Source organism: Podarcis gaigeae, assembly GCF_964106915.1.
Source record: "Podarcis gaigeae genome assembly, chromosome: 7".
NCBI classification, from domain to species: domain Eukaryota; kingdom Metazoa; phylum Chordata; class Lepidosauria; order Squamata; family Lacertidae; genus Podarcis; species Podarcis gaigeae.
In genome coordinates this window covers 48,549,674-48,569,997 of record NC_139683.1, presented here as the reverse complement: position 1 = coordinate 48,569,997, position 20,324 = coordinate 48,549,674, and the positions used below count along the sequence as shown (strand labels likewise).

Below are 20,324 nucleotides of genomic sequence, written 5' to 3'. Positions count from 1 at the left end.
AACTAAAGCAAGAGACACACTTTCTAAATTATAGGAATTCAATGATATGAAAATTTTCCTTCCACAAACTGGACGCTTATGAGATTATGGGTTTGATGATGGGTTGCTTTTTCTATTGAAAATTGATACCAAACACTATTGCCATAGCTATATTAAGTGTATAGTAATCTGTTCCACAGTTGCTAGTATAAACATCTTGAACAATTCACTAGAATTGTTGTTGTTTTTGTCATTTGTTGTTTTTTGTTGTTCTTACTTGAAAACACTTTCAACCCCACGTTTCCTGCAAAGAACTTGGCCAATGGGGGCAGTGATCTCCCCGCCCTCAGAATCTCCATAGAAACAACATTACATCATAATGTAGCATTGTGTACATGGCAGGGGCTGCTTTCCCAGGAATGTCTCTGGACCACAGAGCTGGGACATCTCAGTTGGCAGAGCATGAGACTCTTAATCTCAGGATTGTAGGTTTGAGCCCCATATTGGGCGAAAGATTCCTGCATTGTAGGGGGCTGGACTAAATGACCCTCGTAAACCCTTTCAATTATATGATAATACTGAAGCAGACAAATCACTGCTTGATGTTGTGGCAAAGGGTGTGTCTGTCTGTGAGTGATTTTAAAAAACAACAACAAAACCCTAGGCCATATTGTCTTTCCATGTAAGATTGCATCCCTCAAAATTGCTGGAATTTGCCTAACCAATCCCTAAGGTTGAGAAAAATCTCCTCTACTTTCATAGGAGACAAAAGAGCTTACAAAAGTAGAGAGGGGAATATGCAACTTAGCTTTAACTTAAGTTTTCAGCACATTTACCCAGCAGTAAGTTTCATTAAATTCAATATGCCATTCCAGTGCTTTTTGTGTGAATGTGAATTTAGACGTCAGTGTTTGTAAACCTTGGTTTGTAATCTCAAATGAAGCAAATGGGTAACACCAGTTAAGAGTTTGAGATCTTAGTAGTAGAATCACTCTGAATCCCGTGTTAATTGTACTGAGTTTTCTGAAGAAAGAGTGCAGGAAGAAAAAGTAAAATTGTTGTGCTTTTTTCAGGAAAACTCTTCCCCAAAATAGTGATTTTAATCTTTTTAAGCTGTTTCCGCTGCTTTTTCCATCATGTTGCCATACACCCGGGTTTCCCCTGACATTTTGCTGATTCGGCAAAATTCCCCCGGCGCCATTTTTATACCTGAAACCAGGACATGTCAGGAATTCTCCTGACGTATGGCAAGCCTATGCATACTGTATATTGTATAATAGATTACAGCATGCCGGTAATGATGGTAAATTTATTTTCCCTCACACCTTTTGGCCAGATCCCAGACTGCCTCACAGATCAGTAAAAAAAACAAGTTTCCTTAGGCTTGCAGTCTAAAAGACACAACACAAAAGGGATTGGAAGGGAGGAGGAAACTGAGATATTCTAATTATATTAATTATAATTTGGGGGACCTTACTTTAGAAGCATGACTGGAATAATCAACACTTATGTCATTTGGGTACCAGGTGAAAACTCACCTGGGCTCTTTTGGCTTATTAGGAATTTTGTTGTTCTACCAGTGTTTTAAGATGCAGTATTTTCAAAGGCAAATTCTGTTGAACTGATTTTTTTGCAGCATTGTTTTACTGTTTTATTGTATTACAACCTGCCCTGTGATCATATAATAAAGGACAGACTAGAAATCAATCAATCAATCAATCAATCAATCAATCAATCAATCAATACTAACTATGTGAAGATAAAACATCCCAAGAGAATGTGAGACTCTAATAACTCACATGTCAAAATGACAAGGACATTCATTAGTTTAAGGCCAAAAAGGCATTTCATTCCTTAACTGAGGATTCATTATCACTTTCTTTTCCTACTACACTACAATGACATCTATATAATTGGTATAAGGGTAAGAAAGTAATGTCATTCTTGTTTTCAGAATGCCAGATTCTGACATAAACTTATTAGAATTTAATTAGCTTTGATAAAAATTAAAGCGGAACAAATTCACGTTGTTTCCAGTGCATGACTGACAGTTATAAATAAAGCACATTTCATGAGCTGCAGCATTTTTCAGTAGCTGAATACTGCATAGAAATACAAACGATGTGTTTAAACAGCTTACTCCAGAGTGCTACAAGAGAAAACACTCAAGAAATGAGTGGCTTATAGGCTAATGCTTCATGTTTCTCCAGATTTTTTAAAAAATGTACTTACTTTTGCAATTAACCATATTAATATGTAAAATGAGGATGTTCAGGGCCTAATTCTGCCTGGATACAAATTTGTCAGGAAAAAAAATGGTCCCCACTACCAGACTTGCTGGTCTAGACAGCAGTATGTCCCAGGGTTCCAGACTGCATGCATGCCTTAGCTGCATGGCCAAAGGTTTCCTTACTACAGACATGTGCACTGAATGCAAGGATATCAAGGGCAGGGCAAGCCAGTATGTGCAACCTGGGGACCTGGTCTAGTTAGGACAGTCTTGTGATTCAACAAGTGAATGTTAATTACGAATAAGGCAAAGGAAACCACAAGTAATGTCTGCTTTACAGAGCCTCAAACGGACATCCTGTGTACATACTGATTCTGCCTGCAGTGCTGCAAGACTAAAACCTGTTGAAACATGTTGTATATCACGACTATACACAATGTTAGGTATATTGCTAATATTTGAGTGGATTTTTATTATATGAATCTGCTTCATATGTGTGATTCTTACCTTTCTTTCTTAAGCCAGTTATGGAGAAAGGAGAATGTCTCTGACTATGCATGAAATGGCTTTCTACTTAATGGAAAAGCTAACTTGATTTGCTGGCAAATGTGGCACCCTCCTCCTACCTATAGAAGACCCTAACTACCACAGCAATTTAAACAGCTATTTCTATTCCTGAAAATGAATAGGAAAGAGGGTGTCCCCCCCCCTCCTTCCTTCAAATTCTTTCAGAACGTCTTGGTATTTTACATCTGTAATCCACATTTGCTTGACAATGGTGAGTGCAACAATGGAAACATCCCTTGTGACAGTTTCCTCTGGGAAGTGATTATAACACTTGAGATTTTCAATGTGTCTAAAATCCCTGTTGTGGACATCCGTCTGTCTCAAGAGAGTGTGCCTTTGGGGGGGTAAAGTCAAACTTCTGGAGAATCACAGCGCCTGCTGTGGCTACAGAGCCTGATAACTTGTAACTGCTGCCTCCCATGTTGTTTTTGCTATGTTAACTGCATTAACGTCATGTCCCCGGAAGCAAGCCTGGGCAGCATGTATGGAAGTCCTGGACCGCCCAAATGATAAGACATCTTGTCCTCACTGATGTGGTCCCAAAGGAAAGCAGAACAATGCATTTAGCACCAGCTTGGTTGCAGGAGTTGCCGGAAGGAGGCATACAAGATGCCATCTAACCTAGGGTTACCAGATGTCCCCGTTTCCCGGGGACAGTCCCTGGATTTACAAATCAGTCCCCATACAAAATCCATTGTAGTTGAAAAGTGTCCCCAAATTCATTGAAAAAAATCTGGTAACCTTAATCTAACCGTCTACAGATTTCTGTAGGGTATACTCCTAAGCCTTTTCTTCTCCTGAAGATGTCCCACAAGGCAGTGGGTACTGATTTTTCCTAAGGATTTAATCCTGAAACCTTTCTCGCAAATGAGTATAGCTGCAAGACAGTGGAATTTTTGGATCAGAGGTTTCCTTCTTCCACGTGTGCTACCTTCCGGGGTTGATGGACCCCATCTGCCCCTAAAAATCCTACCCTGCTACCATTTGTAAACATTATAAAATTGTGTATTTTCATCCAGATGGAGGAAAATGTGACTATTTGCACCACTTATGTATTATATTTTTTCCACCAGCATTATTTACATGTTGGGATGGTTCCTGGCATTTTTTAGGGCATACTCAGATGTTACATCCCCCCCCCCCGGATTCTCCCCAGTAAAGACTAAGAGAAGGCCTTAAGTTTGCACATTCTTCCTCTATCATTCTCCTTACTGCATGAAAAGCTACACACCCAAAATGGGAAACATATGTGAATGTATTATTTTAATCTTCCAGACATTGTGATATTAGACCCTCTTTAGACCTGTTCCTGAAATGGGTCAAAACAAAAAAATTCCTTCCAGTAGCACCTTAAAGACCAACTAAGTTAGTTCTCGGTATGAGCTTTCGTGTGCATGCACACTTCTTCACTTATTTTTTTGTTTTGACTATGGCAGACCAACACGGCTACCTATCTGTACCTGAAATGGGTGTGAGTATATAAAGTAACAGCCCCTAATCAATGTCCTGTTATGGAGCAAATTTTATATTGGTTTTCAGGCAGCCTGCCTACCTCCCCCTGGGACACGCTGAAACTTTATTTTCTATTTCAGAGATTCAGTGTAGAGCAGGAGAAAAAGCATTTTCCTTACTTTTTTTTTTAAAGTTCCCAACAGTAGTTTGCCACTACTACTGAGAGGGATTTCATTTGAAAACCCAGCAATCCATTGTGGGGTTATTTTCTGAACCACCTTTAAAAATAAGGATGTGATGTCAATAAAAGTTTCATTTCTTCTTCATAAGTAGGCCAGAAGAACAGATGCTGCTTTTGCCTGAAGGGAGAGAGGTTTAGTGCTTTGTGACAAAGCAGAGAGAAACAGAACAACATAACATTTCCTAACTGCTACCTGCTAAAATCTCCTGATGCTATCATACTGGAAAGGCAATTGTGATTCTTCATTCATGCATTGGAAACCAAACACCACCAATAGAAACTTTAGTATTCTCGGCAATTACCAGCACCTGCAATTAAATACTAGTTATTTTTTGAATGGCAATTGAGAATATATCAAATCTATCACAGGTTAAGAGGGGATAAATGCAAGGAATCTCTTCAAACCTTCCACACACGTACACTGGCAAATCCAGTCGACTCACTTGGCTGGTTTAAAATGCAACACTGGTTCCTCAGAGAGGCTTATAAACAGAACTGAAAGCAACATAGCTACACAAACAACACATACCTTTCAGAGGAACTATCTCTGACAAATGGTTTTAAAAAGAAAAAAGGCTATAAATTCCATTGCAAATCTGGTAACAGAAATCAGGTCACTGTACAGGACATTGTTTAAACAAATGCACATAATTAGTTATCATTTGAAGTATGCAATAACTCCCCCCCCCAAAAAAAAATTCTTGTGGATATGAAAAGGCTACTCAAAATCCATAGGATAAACTAGAAAGAAGCTTAGTACGGTACTTTTAGTGCTTCTACTTTGCAATCACGAGTTCCCTCACACTGCTGAAATGTGTGGTAAATGGTTGCTCATGGTGCAGTTGTCATGCAATGTCTATGGGTAGTTTCAGTTTATGCGAAATATGCCCATGTGTCATGGAGTAATATTCCCTTTCTTCAGGGAATGAGGGAGAGGACTATGAAATAAAAGGGGAAGGGCAGGCAGAGCCTGTTCCAGAAGCACTTCCATCAGATAAGTCAGTGGTGCCAATGCCCCTTCATTCTGAGGATGCTTTTAACACATTCTTTTTAAAATCACATGAAATAGCTGAGTGAAGCCATCTGGAGTTTTGGAGTTGAGTGCAGGAAGTGACATCAGTGGATCCAAATGGAGGCTTGATCTGATTGCTCTGACCTCACAGCATTGTTTACCCTATTAGCCTTCGCAGACTTCATCAGATCACCAAAAATTTTGTAAGTCTCTCCTGCACCATAAAGGTAAAGGTAAAGGTACCCCTGCCCGTACGGGCCAGTCTTGCCAGACTCTGGGGTTGTGCGCCCATCTCACTCAAGAGGCCAGGGGCCAGCGCTGTCCGAAGACACTTCCGGGTCACGTGGCCAGCGTGACATCGCTGCTCTGGCGAGCCAGAGCTGCACACGGAAACACCGTTTACCTTCCCGCTAGAAAGCGGTCCCTATTTATCTACTTGCACCCGAGGGTGCTTTCGAACTGCTAGGTTGGCAGGCGCTGGGACCGAGCAACGGGAGCGCACCCCACCGCGGGGATTCGAACCGCCGACCTTTCGATCGGCAAGCCCTAGGCGCTGAGGCTTTTACCCACAGCGCCACCTGCGTCCTGCACCATGAGCAACCATTTACCACACATTTCAATGCCCTTTTTCTGGTCAGGAAGTTATCTATACTCTCTAACAAGACCTCAAAAATGACCACCAAGGTGGGAAAACTGGGGAAGCCAGATGGCGAAGTCCTGGCAACCATAATTCAGTTTTTTACAGCAGTGGAAGGATGTGGCAGACGAATGGGCTCAAAGCTTGAAATCCCCAGAAAATCGTTTAGCAGCCTCTTGAGTCCAGTATGCAAGAAGTTCCAGCAACCACATCAGAGGCACTGGATATTGGCACCACACACTCAGATTGCTTACAGCAGGTGAGAAAAGCAAATGCTGATCTGCAACTAAATCTGCAACAAACTCTGATCCCGAGGCTAGGGCATAGAAACGAACCTCCACTTTAGAGGTTCTCTGAGGTATGTAAAATCTTTTGCAACAAAAATAAACTAAAAGTATAAATAAAAGTTTCTTCTCTATTAGGAAATATATCAGGGCAGTTTTCTTTTGACAAGAACATGAATGGAAAAATACTTCACACTTACTGCATTTACTGAATGTAATATTTTTGTTACCAAACTGAGCTCTTCTCATACAATGAAAAGGCATGTCAACTGCTGCTTTACTTGATATGGGAGGGGGGGGGAGCTGTAGGCTAATAAGTAATACAAAATGCCTTCTACTTCAACTCAATTCAGATGGGTGTATTAGGAAGGGATGTGCCATAAGTAACTAAAAGTTCTCTAATTTGTATTTGTCAGCTGACAGGATGCTATTTGAAGCTTGAACACTTTTTAGAGGTTTAAATAAAATCCAAGGTTACAAGAAACCTTCAGGGAGGGCAGCCAAGTAGAAAAATTAGATGTATTAACAACAGACACACATTTTTGCAGGCAGTATCTGAATTCTTTGGTTAATCAAGCTCATATGTGCTGGTATCCTGAACTAATCATTCTTGCTGGGATGCCAAGTAGAATAAAACTAGGACAATGCTGTATGCCAAGAATACTGCCTTCTCCTTTTCCAACAAGGAGATAAAATTTTCTTGAACGATACCTACTTTGGTAGCCAAGATTAAAAGAAACACTTTATAAGTTCTAGCCTGGGGAAAAGAATGCTAAGCTTTATCTTTGTTACTGCACCTAGATGGATTTCAAGGGAAACAAAAATGTTTTTGTTTTCCTGGAAGCAGCTGAACCAGTCTCAACCAAGAGTATTTTCCCAAGTGTAGAGGATTGTATCCAGGGTTTCCTACTGCTGTTATTAGTATGTCCACTATGGAATTTCACTTAGGGGATTAAGTGAGAAGGAAGTTTTGCCCATTTCCTTCTCCCGCTGCAATCTTCATGCCATCTCCCAGGCTATTTCGGAGGGCTCCCCAACTATTGAGAGCAGAAGTTTTGAGAACATAGGAAGTAGGGGGAAATCAACAACAAAAAGTCTCTTCTACCATCCCACCATCAGAATTCCTCAGCTGAATCAGATGCTTTACATAGGCTAAAAGAGACCTTTCTTTCAAGCTAGTGTCTCTGCATCACAACACACTTGCACTTATTGGTAGATCTGCATCTTATCCAGATAACTCACCCATGCATCATGGAGAACAAGAGTTCCTCCAGCTCCCATCCCACTTGGGACGACTGTCCCAGCTCTGATGTCAGTGCACATTCAAATGTGTATTTCATCTGGGATATTAACTGCATACTTGCACTGGATTTTTACACATGTTGCCTGGTGGCATGGAAGGCAGAACATGCACACTTTGCTCCCAAATACCCCCAGGGCCAACGATCCAGGGGAGAATAACACCCAATTCAACCCAGCAAAACACACAAGCCCCTTTCAACATCTGCTCAACATGCAGGTATCAGGAGCAGGTCCAAGCTGGCAGCAATGTACCAAAGGCATGGTTAGCAGCATGGCCCTATCCCCAGTCATAGCATGGACTCTCTTCACATATGAACAGGGCTACAGATACCAAAAGTGGTTCTTGGGCATAAACACAGAGTCCATCACAAGTTAAGAAAGTCATCCAGGTTTCTCAAACAAGTGATGCAAGCAGATGTTTGATATACAGATTGACATTAGTTTTGTTTATTGATTTATTTCATATTAAATAATGTGATGTTGACATGAATTTAATAGGAATAAATAGTATATGGATTGCAGCAGAGCTATGTGGATCATTTATGTATAGAAAGGGTCAAATATTATAACCTGTCCATTTTTAAAATGGAAATACTAATTACCTCTTGGATCAAAGAAGGTGACATTTTTACTCGGCAAATTTCAAAAAGTAACCCTATACATGGGAGACCTTTATATTTTGTTATATTTCCATGTTTACAAACCCTGAGAGTAATGCAAGCAACAAAACAACTTCATTTAACACACCCTATCCAATGGTTTGAGAAATGTATTTAATCTCCTTCCCCCAAGGCACACAATGAAATGGGGGAGGCGGTGAGGAAATAGCTAGAAAGCCTCTGAGCAACAATTTTTCATTATGACTACTACATCCCTATCTATCAGGGGTAGGCCATTTTGCTAAGGCAGTGATTGGGGTCAGGAACTATACACACTCTGTAGGCTGTCGTGTACAAATTTTATGCCCTTTTCATACTATGATTTAGTCAGTGGTGGATGCACTAAACAACATGTGTAAATGCGGATTTACTGAGAGGAGACAATTTCTGCAGTTCAGTGAGCTTATCAGAATGAGTTCTACAGATGAAACTCCACTCTTGGAAATGAAATGCGAAGGACATAGATGAGCAAAGCTTTTTTCTCTCAGTCACTGGTTCGCTACCAGAGCATGGGAGTGAATATCTGTAATTGACAATTTTTCTCTGGATTCATGGTATTACATTACTGCAATGCCACATAAAGGGTGAATAATATCAGAGAAAACTTTATGTTTACCTAGGGCAAAAATATACTTAAGCAATATATAAAGACTAGTATCAGTATAAAAACATTTCCCAATTTAGTCTAGATGGAGAAGCTGAAAACAAGGAATCTGTCTGCAAATAGCTCTTCTTCAACTTTAATGCAGAGTTCTACACTGCATTTAACAGTGAATAGCTATAGCTGCTGTATGTATCCATAGGCAGGGATAGGGAAAAAATTGTTCTGTTCATATTTTAATGCAAACCTACTTAATTTGCACTTCCTGAACCGATAGGCAAACCAAAATTAAACTAGTCTTTGAAATTCACACCTCTCTAAACTTTGCAATGCAATTCTACAACCCAAATTATATAAAAGAACAGGGATGTTAGACAAAACTGTCCACATATATGGAACGATTAGTGAAAATAATATATAAAAATTCATATGGGGAAATTGCTTGCAAAAATGTGTGCACTAGGCAAAATTACATACAAAATTCATATATTAGGAGAAATGCACAAAAATGGGTAGAAAATTTTGTGCTAAAGGGCTGCTTTGAAGTTTGCTCACTCCTTTGTGATTTTTAGTGGGTCCTAAAATGAAGGCCATTACAGTTATTTGGATTCTCTACCACCACCTAAAGGACCAACATGGCTGCTTGAAATGTCTGACTGTTCTGAAGTCCATAAAGTGTTAACCATAGTGTCATGACTAAGAAGTCAGCAAATGTAGCCACTGTAAATGCTAACTACAGCAATTCTGCGAAACAAAGGAACAGAGAAAAATAATTATCAGGTTGAAGGAATAACAGAAAAATCCGAGACACAAGGTACTTAACTAGTAATTTGTTTGTATGAAGAAAATCCAGGACTAAAATTTAATGCTGTTACAATACAAACACCAAACACTCATATCTTCCACTTGAGTTCTAGGGATAATGATGTCACAACAAGAACTACCTGAAAACAGTATGTATATTAACCGAATCCAAATGCTCGAGAAAGATATAATAGTGCTTGAAGTCCTGGCATGAATCATTCTATCATAATGTACTTCTGCTGAAAATGCAGCAAGATGCAACATACCACTGGGATAGTTCAGTCAGTAGAGCACGAGACTCTAAATATCAGGGTCGTGGGTTTGAGCCCCACATTGGGCAAAAATATTACTGCATTGCAGGGGTTTAAACTAAATGACCCTTGTTGTCCCTTCCAACTCTACAATTCTATAAAAAATTACGTAATGAATAATTCTGGAAATAATCCAACTAAGTATTACCAAGAGTAGCCCTATTGAAATTAATTAATCTAAATTATCATGTTCATTAATTTCAATGGATCTCATCTAACTAAAACGGAAGAATATATCAAGACCTGAAATCTGCAAAAATGTTGAAAAAATATTGTATGACAAGTGACTAAAATCCAGAGAGAAACACAGAGAGAGAGAAAGAGAAAGAGAGAGGGATTTTGTTTTTTGCTCTGTCTTCCATAAACAGCCTATACTCACTAAAAGTGCAGTCTTTTCAGCCATTTAAATTTAACAATCTGACACATCCTCACCTTACTTTGTCAGGCCTTAATTTCCTTGCAGTGTGTCAGCACCTGTTTCTTGATTTCTTACATGTCTATTTTATATTGAATGAGGCTGAACTACAGACTTCCTATTGTAAATACCAAATACTCTGCAATTTCCATTGTATGTAGGAGGACGATCTGATACTGGCTGTTAAAAGAACAGCAAAACTAGAATCTCATTATGCAGTCAAAAACTTTTTGCATCCTGTCACTCTCACTGGATATTAAAATAATAGATGACTGCAAGCAGTGCTTGTGTATTTTACAGATCTGTTCCACTTGCAGCAAAACAACCCAATCATATGCATGCTTACCCTTTAAGAAGATCCAGAGTGTTCAGCTAGGCTACTCCCTAGGAAGTGGGATTACAGGGATAAAGCCACAGTCTTTATCCCTGGTTCCCATTACCAAGGGTAAAGTGACATTCTCATTAATGCAGATGCCATGACTACTGTTATGGAAAGCAGAGCAGTGGGCTACCACCAGCAGTGGGCCCTAAAACAGGGCACCTAAGGATCCACTGAATCTGATATCGGACCAACTCCTGGAGATAGGAACACTCCTGGCTTCTCTGCTATGCCTGTGAAAAATACTGATTGAACCATCTTTCCACCTTCCACTCTGGCCAGTGTGAGCAGCAGGATTTCGGCTGCAGTGGTGGCTCTGAAATGGTCACCACCTTCCCTGGTCTCCTCGATGATATCAGGGCCACACTTGGGTACAAAGTTACAAAAGCTCCACCGCTTTGCTCTGCCCCATTGCTCCCCTGCCAGAGTTAGGATTCCTCTGTAAGTAATTCTTCAAAGGAGCCATAAAAGACACATTTCCTTTAGAAAACCTTGAAGTTTTCAAGAGTACTAGATGTTGCTGCAAAAATATTCCAGCAGAGTACCAAAATACTGCATTTTCCTGCAAGGTTATAAAGATGTTTTTGGCAGCATTAGTAACCGCAATGCATTATCATCTCACAGAGCTTGTATTATACTTGCATTGAAATTTTAGAGTTCATCTAAAGTGACTTTCCCCCATCTTGTTTATATGCATTTAGGGTTAACACACAGCGTTCTCTGTTAACAGGCTCTAAAAGTTAAGAGACTCCTGGGACTCATGCCCTTCAAGTTAGTTGCTATAGTTGGTTTTATAAAAAGAGTGGTTTGAAAATGTAGGCTCAATGTGAAACTGGACTATTTATTTTATTATTTTGTTTTAAATATGTGCGTGCGCGTGCACATACATGTAATTGCATGGGTGTGCATGCGCACACAGAGAATGTGACTATATTTGCACTGCTGTAAGGAAAACTGCTAGTCATTTAATGTTATATGGGAAATATATGTCAGTACAGTTTGGTTACAGTTCCTTTATAAGCCTGCACAGCGGAGGCAATGAAATCCTAATACACCACGTTCAAGCAGCCATTTTGTGTTTGTTGCTCAAAGGGGAGTGAATCCCTTGGGCTATTTTTAAAGTTTCATTTTCAACCAAAAAGCAAGTTTTAAGCAAAGGCAGATCATCAATGTAGTTCCATCAAAGAAAAGCAAACTTTTAAAGCTTAACAAACTATTGACTTGGGCTTCATGGCACCTGAGGGAGAAATACAATGTCCTGAATTTTGTCTGATGGGTTTGTGACAAGCATTATTCCACAGCAGACTAGTTTCTATCATGTCATTCCAAACCATGGCTGTGGTGTCTTTATATCCTGCTTGTGAACTGCTTTAAACCAAGTATTGCCAGTTATATAATGATGTATTGTACACTCTGGAGGTACATCAATATCCTCTCATGTAACAATAACATCAGTGAAATTCTGTTTGGGGTTCTACAGAGAATACAAGTAAACTATCCAGAATTTTTCAATCTTAAGAAACAGTTAAGCCTCAGTCTTTCACATGAGTTTGAAAACAGTCTGTTATTATCAAAATAGACAGCTATTTTTAATCCCCAAGATGTCCTGCCACAAGATATTGAGTTGCTGTACCAAAGAAAAAGAAAAGAAACTTGAATCTTCAGGTACTGTTTTTATGTATGTCACTGTGTTATTATTTTACTTGCTGATGTTATATTGTGAAATTGTTTCAAGATACTTTATGGGAAATGATTCATAAATTGAAATAAACAAATCTCTTATATTCAAAACTATTTTTAAATGATATACAAATATATGCAAGTAGATGAGGGTGAAAGTCTTGTCATGCAATGCAGGTGGATAATGGAACTGCCAGTGAAACAAGTAAAGAAATAACAGCCTAGATGCCTGTGCAATAGAAATATGTTTTCTCCCTCTTCAGAATGAGGGCAATGGAAGGGCTTCATTTGCTATCAATGATCTTATGATGTAACCAGACTAGACTCACTATGTTGCCCTGTTTTGTCACCCTGTTCACTACATGATCTTTGAGTAGCTAGTATAATTCTGTGAACAAGTACTTTCAGGTTAAAAAAAAAGAAAGACACAAAATGCCAGCAAACTCAGGGAACAATGGCTGTGCGGGGGAAACGAACACAGATACCCAAAGACCCCTCAATAATTCTAGTGATACTATTGAAATCCCCCACCCCCCATAGGAATCCCCTTCCTTCATATTTAAAACTCTGAATTACCTCTTTTGTGGAGCAGCACCGATGAGTTAGCATTCTACCATTCATCCATTTTTTGTTCCAGACTTCATTCAGATTGCTGTGTATATAAACACTATGCCAGTTTTCACTTTGTGGTGTTTTTTGTGTTTTTTTGTCCCTTACAGGTCACTGATGTGCACGAGCACAAAGTTTAATTAAACTGCTGTGCAAAATTCATTAATTAAATTATCATATTTTTCCATCTATAAGACGCCCCCATGTATAAGAAGCCCCCTATTTTGGGGGACTCAGATTTAATAAAATGGGGGGAGATGGCCCAGAGTATAAGACACCCCCTAATTTTTGACATCATTTTTAAGGGAAAAACCCTAGTCTTGAACACAAAAAAATATGGTATGTGTCTGCCTGTAGCTTAAACCAGATGGCAGGTGGAGGAGAATGTAGGGGGAGAGATTACCCACAGAACAGCATGATGAAATTCAGAACATAAGCATATATTTTTTAATTTCATTTATATACTGCCTATCTGCCAAGGTACCAAAGGTACCTATCACTGGTTTTTATGGAACCTCCTCTGCTTTCAAGTAAAAAACTGACTCAAAACGAAAGTTCAGAGCAGCACTAGACATAGTTCTAAACTATATCAATGCATAACGGTGTATAGAATCAGAGGTTATTCTCAAATAGCCTAAACTATGGTAACATTCTTTTTTTCCTGAATTTATCTTCCCAAATACATCTTCGTCTGTTTTGATATTTCTATGAAACCCTAAATGAGTCAGTGCCCTTCTTTAAATGAGATTGCTTTTGCCTGGATTTATGGCAAATTAATGTACGCTGAGTCAATATATCACATTAACTGGATATAGAATCATTTCTTCCCTGGATAAGTCCTTGATGAGAATGTCAACTCTGCAGTGGATTCCCTGTTTTCTCAATTCTGTCACAACTGTCAACCCGCTTGGGAATATAATAAGGGGGGGAGGATATCTGTATGATCTTGAATACCTAGCATTTATATTAATGTATTTTCAATGAAGCTAGATGGATACCTGTTAAAAGTTTCTTGCCAAATTTGTTCAAGTTAAGGAGACTGAAAAAGAGACTAAAGCTTACAGTTTTAAAAAAAACAACCATCCTGAAACACCTCATCAGTGCCTTCAAATTATTATTTATATTGTTAATTTTTTGCCTGGTAACAGCATTTGTGATTAAGCATAATATGAAAAATCAAGACCATGGATAAATTGTGGATGTTGGTCTCTCACTTTGCAGTCTGATTCTATCTGTCCTCCAATGCTTAGTGCATAGTGAGAGAATAACCCCTGAGTCTTCTACAAGTCAGTGAAAGTACACAGTTCTTCATTCACCCTGCACTAGGCCAATGATCACCAATGTAGTGCTCACAGGTGCACATGTATCCTCAAAGGCCTTCCGTGGAAGCCAGAGGGTCCTCTCCCCAAGGGAAATTAGGCTTGGAAAAAACATTCTATTGTAACTAACAGTATAGGCTATGGTGTGTGCTTGGCTGTGCTGTATATGTGCGGTGTCCAGCTTCTCCAGATTGCAAACGTGTCCCCAAAGGTTGGCAAACCCTGTCCTATGCTTTGGAGAGGGATTCCCGCCACTTCTGTGTCTCCCCCAAAGCCATGCAAAGTGAGAAACTGACACCTCGCTCAAGTCTTTCACATGTAACAGAGGCTCAATGGCCAAAACAAATAATGGCTGACTACAAAGGTACCGCAAGCACCACTATCCTTTACCAGAAGTGACAGAGACACATCCCCATTTAGATTACCTAGAATTTGTCTAAAATAAAGAGATTTATGCAGAATAATAATAATTTCGCACATACTGGTTTCTATTAGAAATGCTATTATCCCTGATACAAGGATCTACTTTGTCTCCCAACATGATTAGGATCTATTTAGCTTTTATTGGCATGCTAATGGAACTCTCTTTTTTTATATCCAAACCAGGTGGAACTGTGATTAATCTGAACAAGTGCTCGCATATTGAGCATTTGGTGATTGTGGGATAATCCACTTTCTTGCAGTTAAGATTCTATTATTGCTTGTCATTACTCTAAAGGGGTTGTACTGTATCAGAAGGCTCTTCAATCCAGTAGGGGCTTTTATGAACAAGGAGATTTTCACTGAATCACCCTTGCCTCTGCATCCTCTTGCACCCCCTAATCTAAATCAAAGGATTGGGGAACCCATTGGGAGCTCTGAAAAGGCCTGCAGGAGAAGGGCAGTTTATTAAAATTGCTTCTATGAACAGAGAGATCGGATAGAACCCAATATTTTACTACCCAATAAGTTCAACATATTTATGTCTAGGATTTGCAGGTTACAGCTGTTTATTGTTATTTGTGTCTGAAGGTCTACTTTGGATTCTGCAAAAACATTATGCAGAGAGAGAGTTATTTCCTGTTTAGGAATCCTATCAGTAAGTTACACTTGCTTCTAAGTTCTCCTAATAGAATTAGTTATAACACCAGTAGTGACACTAATGCAATTATGCACTATAATTCAATTAATTTATTTTGCATCAAAAATGTATTTTCTGCTTCATATAAACATTATTTTGGATGAGAAGCTTATGTTTGCAGGAGCATTTATCCATATACACCACCCCTCTTGTGGTGGCCCATTATCTGGTCACAAACAGCAATTATGTAAAAATGGCAGAAGCAATTCTAAGTATGTTACATTCTTCAAGCGCATCTACAAATTCAATTATTTATAACTGCTCACATAAGTAGGGAAGTCGAAGCAAAAGAATATAAACATTACTACCTGCAAATAAGTGCTAAAAGAGGGAAAGGCTGATTAGCACAGAATATTTCAAATAAGGCTGATAAGTCAACATGAAATTAATATACTTCCTACTTTAGAGACATTTTCCTACTTTAGAGACATCAGTAAATTACATTAAATTATTCTAGGTCAGTGAGCTTCAGGCGTGCAGAATTTTCACAGTTTCCAATTCTGTGTTAAAAATGGAAGTGTCTTCCTAATACCCCAATTAGCTGTCCTTTTTATTAGTGCATTTTAGCTACACATTTTCCATTCTGAAATTATCCTGATTGTAAGAAAGTTTTATTCTTTTAATATACATATAATTTTGAGCAAATCATTTTGAAGCACATCAGAACTTTTATAAAGGTTGATTTAAAAAACACTGCAGCAGTTATAAATGTCAAAATAAAGAACAATGGAACTAATCTGTTTTATCACTCTGCGGAAATTAGTATAAAAACATTACCAAGCCTCACTTACTTTCAATACATTATTCTATTCTAAAGTTAAGAAAAGGCTAGCATACTAATATTACAATATATTTAAAATAGCAATTAATAAATGAATCTATAACTTCCTCTCTCTCTCTCTCTCTCTCTCTCTCTGTGTGTGTGTGTGTGTGTGTGTGTGTGTGTGTGTTTATGTTTGTAGGGGGGACTGGTATTTTTGGGTTGGTATTTGAGATCTGGAACAATCTACTGGGAGTCTTCCTATGAAAATTTCATGGAAATGAACAGGAGTAGCACAAGACACAGGTGGCGCTGTGGGTTAAAACACAGAGCCCAGGGCTTGCCAATCAGAAGGTTGGCGGTTCAAATCCCCACAACTGGGTGAGCTCCCGTTGCTCGGTCTCTGCTCCTGCCAACCTAGCAGTTCAAAAGCATGAAGTGCAAGTAGATAAATAGGTACTGCTCCGGCGGGAAGGTAAACGGCGTTTTCGTGCGCTGCTCTGGTTCGCCAGAAGTGGCTTAGTCATGCTGGCACATGACCCGAAAGCTGTACGCTGGCTCCCTCGGCCAGTAAAGTGAGATGAGCGCTGCAACCCCAGAGTCGTCCGCAGCCGGACCTAACGGTCAGGGGTCCCTTTACCTTTTTTAGCACAAGAGTATGGAATGCCGCTCCAAAATTATTCCCACTTCTGTTTCCTCCATGGCTGGATTTCTCAAACTTAGGTCTCCAGCTGTTGTCGGACTACAACTCCCATCATCCCTAGCTACCAGGATTCGTGCTCAAGGGTGATGGGAACTGTAGTCCAAAGCCAGTTGGAGACCCAAGTTTGGGAAACCTTGCTCTATGGGAAATGCTGAAAAGCATCTGCCAGTCACCATCAACAATACTGGTCTGACAAGATACAAGCAGGAAAACACTAAACAATGCCTGAAAACCATCTTCGCTTCCACCTCCAACAGCTAATACAGTCAGTTTCAGGGATAGGCCATACTAGGATCTTCCTCAAAGGTAAAACTGAAGCTGTGATCCAGCATACCTGCTATGTAGGTATGTGCATACAGTAAAGCTTCTACAATTTCTGAAGTATAATTCTGAATACCTGGATGAGTTTATAAAGCAACGTCCGGTGCAGCAGTGCTCGCCTGCTACTAAGATAAAAGAGGGTAAGGTTTGGCCATATGCACCTACTCATCAGTGAACTTTTCTAGACAGCCTCAGCTCCGTTCTAAGCCAATCTGTGTTTGGACCCACATCCACACAAACTCTGTGACAGGCAGGGATCAAGGAGAATGCAAACAAAGCTTGGCTGGCAATAGATTTGCATGGGCAAAGGAGATTCCCTAGGACTTGCAGATGCTACAACAAGACCTGTACATGTCTTCTAGAAACTCAGCATATTTCACAATCAGATGGAAGTCCTTGGCTACTTTTATGGGAATAAGTCCCACTGAACAGAAATATGCATAGCGTAGATCTGAAAACGTTCATAGCTGTATATATCTGAATTTGAATATTTCAGCAAGAAACATGCAAGTTATGGAAGTATGATTTGAGATGGAAACTTATTCATTTAGCCTGCAACATGCTTCCCTTCCCAATACGCAGGGCTCTACTTTTTCATACCACAGCATAAAGCATTTTCATGAACAATATGTAAACAGCTCTCTGAGAATTTTACAGTTACTTTTGGAGAACATTCTCTTTATTTTCTTTGCATTGTAATTATAGGTACATTTATTTATCAGTGCTATAATGTTCTAACTTATTTGAAGCTCATTGTGCCTGGGCAAAAAAGAAAAAAAAAGGGGGGGAGCATTTCAGGGAACTATTAAAATTTTAAAAAACGCAATTTCTTTCAGTGCTTTGAGTCTCAAAGTGGTCTGCTCTTCCCCAAGGGAACAAGCTTGTAGCATACAATTATCACTACAATTTAAAAGGCACAATGATTCATCTCTTAAAGGACTACCCATTCTGTCAATTCTACGGTGCATATTTGAGAAAGCATAGCTTTACCACTAAGTAGTTTCACTGATTTATTATTAGCAGCCTATGCAACTTTTTAACCATTTGAGAAGTATATTCTTATACATGTTTACTCAGGAGCAAGTCCTATTGCGTTGAATGAGGTTTAATCCCATATAACACATAGGGCTGCACCCTAAGGCTACACTCCTATACCTGTTTACCAATGGAGAATAAGCCCCACTGAATTTAATTGTACTTCTGAGTCAGCATGCTTACTCTATAAAACACTCTTAAGCATAGGTGGAGTTATGTGAGACAACAGAGGGAAGACTAGGGTATCTCCTGAGCATTGCTCACTTCTCCCTCTGCTCTATGACAATGGAGAAGAAATTTTGGAGCAGGAATCTAAGCGAGACCATACAAATAGTTTTTGTGGTCATATGCATCTAAGCATACTCAAGTTTTTTAACAAAAAGTAGGTAAACAATAACTCAGTTGGTAGAGCATGAAACTCATAATCTCAGGGTTATGGGTTTGAGCCTCCCATTGGGCAAACCATCCCTGCATTAACTCTATGATTCTATGAAATATCGGATATGAAATAATAACTTACTATCTTTCATTCGCAAAAAGGAATTTAAACTAAGAGGGAAGAACAGTAAGTTTTGCAATCTTTAGTGCGCTCCTTATCTACTTTTTGTTTGTTGTTGTTTAGTCGTTTAGTCGTGTCCGACTCTTCGTGACCCCATGGACCAGAGAACGCCAGGCACCTCTGTCCTCCACTGCCTCCCGCAGTTTGGTCAAACTCATGCTGGTAACCTCGAAAACACTATCCAACCATCTTGTCCTCTGCCGTCCCCTTCTCCTTGTGCCCTCCATCTTTCCCAACATCAGGGTCTTCTCCAGGGAGTCTTCTCCCAAGGCCTTTCTATATTTATCACTTATAGCTGATGTTTGATCCAATGTTTTTAAGAGTGAATTTGTACCTGAGTGTCTGCACCTTTGGTAACATGTCATGTTACTGTAATTAGAGTATCATGCTAAAGGTGAGTTCTGATTAAATTTAGACAACTTCCAAGGCTGTAATCACACCCCTTGTGTTCCCTCATGCTCCTCCGGTTAGTAGATGTCGGAATTATGATTATGTACAAGGAGAGAGCCCTTTCACAGGTTTACAAAAAATAATTAATGCCTATTATTTACTGTTATTTCATTCCATGGAGAGACATTTAACAAATCCATCTGCACGACACTGAGGCCCAAAGTTGTAAGGAATGAACAAATAGAAAATAAAATACAACCTAGCAGTTTAGCTCTTTAACTTGTAATTGATTTAAGTATTAAACACATACTTAACTCTAACTGAAATCAATGAGAATTACAAGTGCTTATCTTTAGCCTGATCATGCCTGCCATAGGTAACTTTCAGGATTACTAACTGCTAGTACTAATTTGGCTTCAAAGCAAAAGTCATCCAGGATTTAAAAAAAAACATGATAGAAATACACTGGGAACTAGCATTGCAGCTATATAAAGGTTTACTCACCAGCACATTTTGTTCTTGTTTTAAGAGCTGGTCCAGGAGATCCAGTCCCTCCTTCACCCGGTCTAGTGAGTAACACACTAATTTCATATTCTGTGTCAGGATCCAGGTGTCCAATTTTATAGCTTGTGGAATCCACTGGTTGTATATCATACCAGCTTCCACTTGAAGTGCGATATTCTACTTCCCTCACAATAATAGGTCCATCTCCATTGATAGAATTAGCATTCAACTGTATCCATAAATATGTCGCTCCAACTGATGACAGTTGAGGTGGTGCAATGGGAACAGGTGGCTCTGAAATAACAAAAATCACAACTGTGTATTAAAAAACAACAACCCCTTATCCAGTAAATAAAATTAACAACACATATAAATGTTCTCATTGCCATTATTTATTGATTCAGTTTATATCCCATCCTTCCCCACAAATTAGCCCAGGATGGTGAACTTT

At 39.3% G+C, this 20,324-nt stretch overlaps 1 protein-coding gene and 1 long non-coding RNA gene across 29 annotated transcripts in view; both read right to left on the bottom strand.

Annotated features, from left to right (window-relative positions):
• PTPRM (protein tyrosine phosphatase receptor type M) overlaps positions 1-20,324 on the bottom strand; it is a 413,795-nt gene that overhangs the window by 202,849 nt on the left and 190,622 nt on the right. For all 28 annotated transcript variants that reach the window (XM_083746769.1, XM_083746763.1, XM_083746742.1 and 25 more), the window contains one exon: positions 19,874-20,167. In XM_083746769.1, the coding sequence (XP_083602895.1) occupies positions 19,874-20,167 (294 nt within the window). The remainder of the gene's footprint in view (positions 1-19,873; positions 20,168-20,324) is intronic.
• On the bottom strand, positions 5,171-11,888 carry LOC310848159. The gene is made up of 2 exons (XR_014566192.1): positions 6,060-11,888; positions 5,171-5,695 (listed from the first exon to the last, which is right to left on the bottom strand). It is a non-coding gene; the product is annotated as an uncharacterized lncRNA (long non-coding RNA).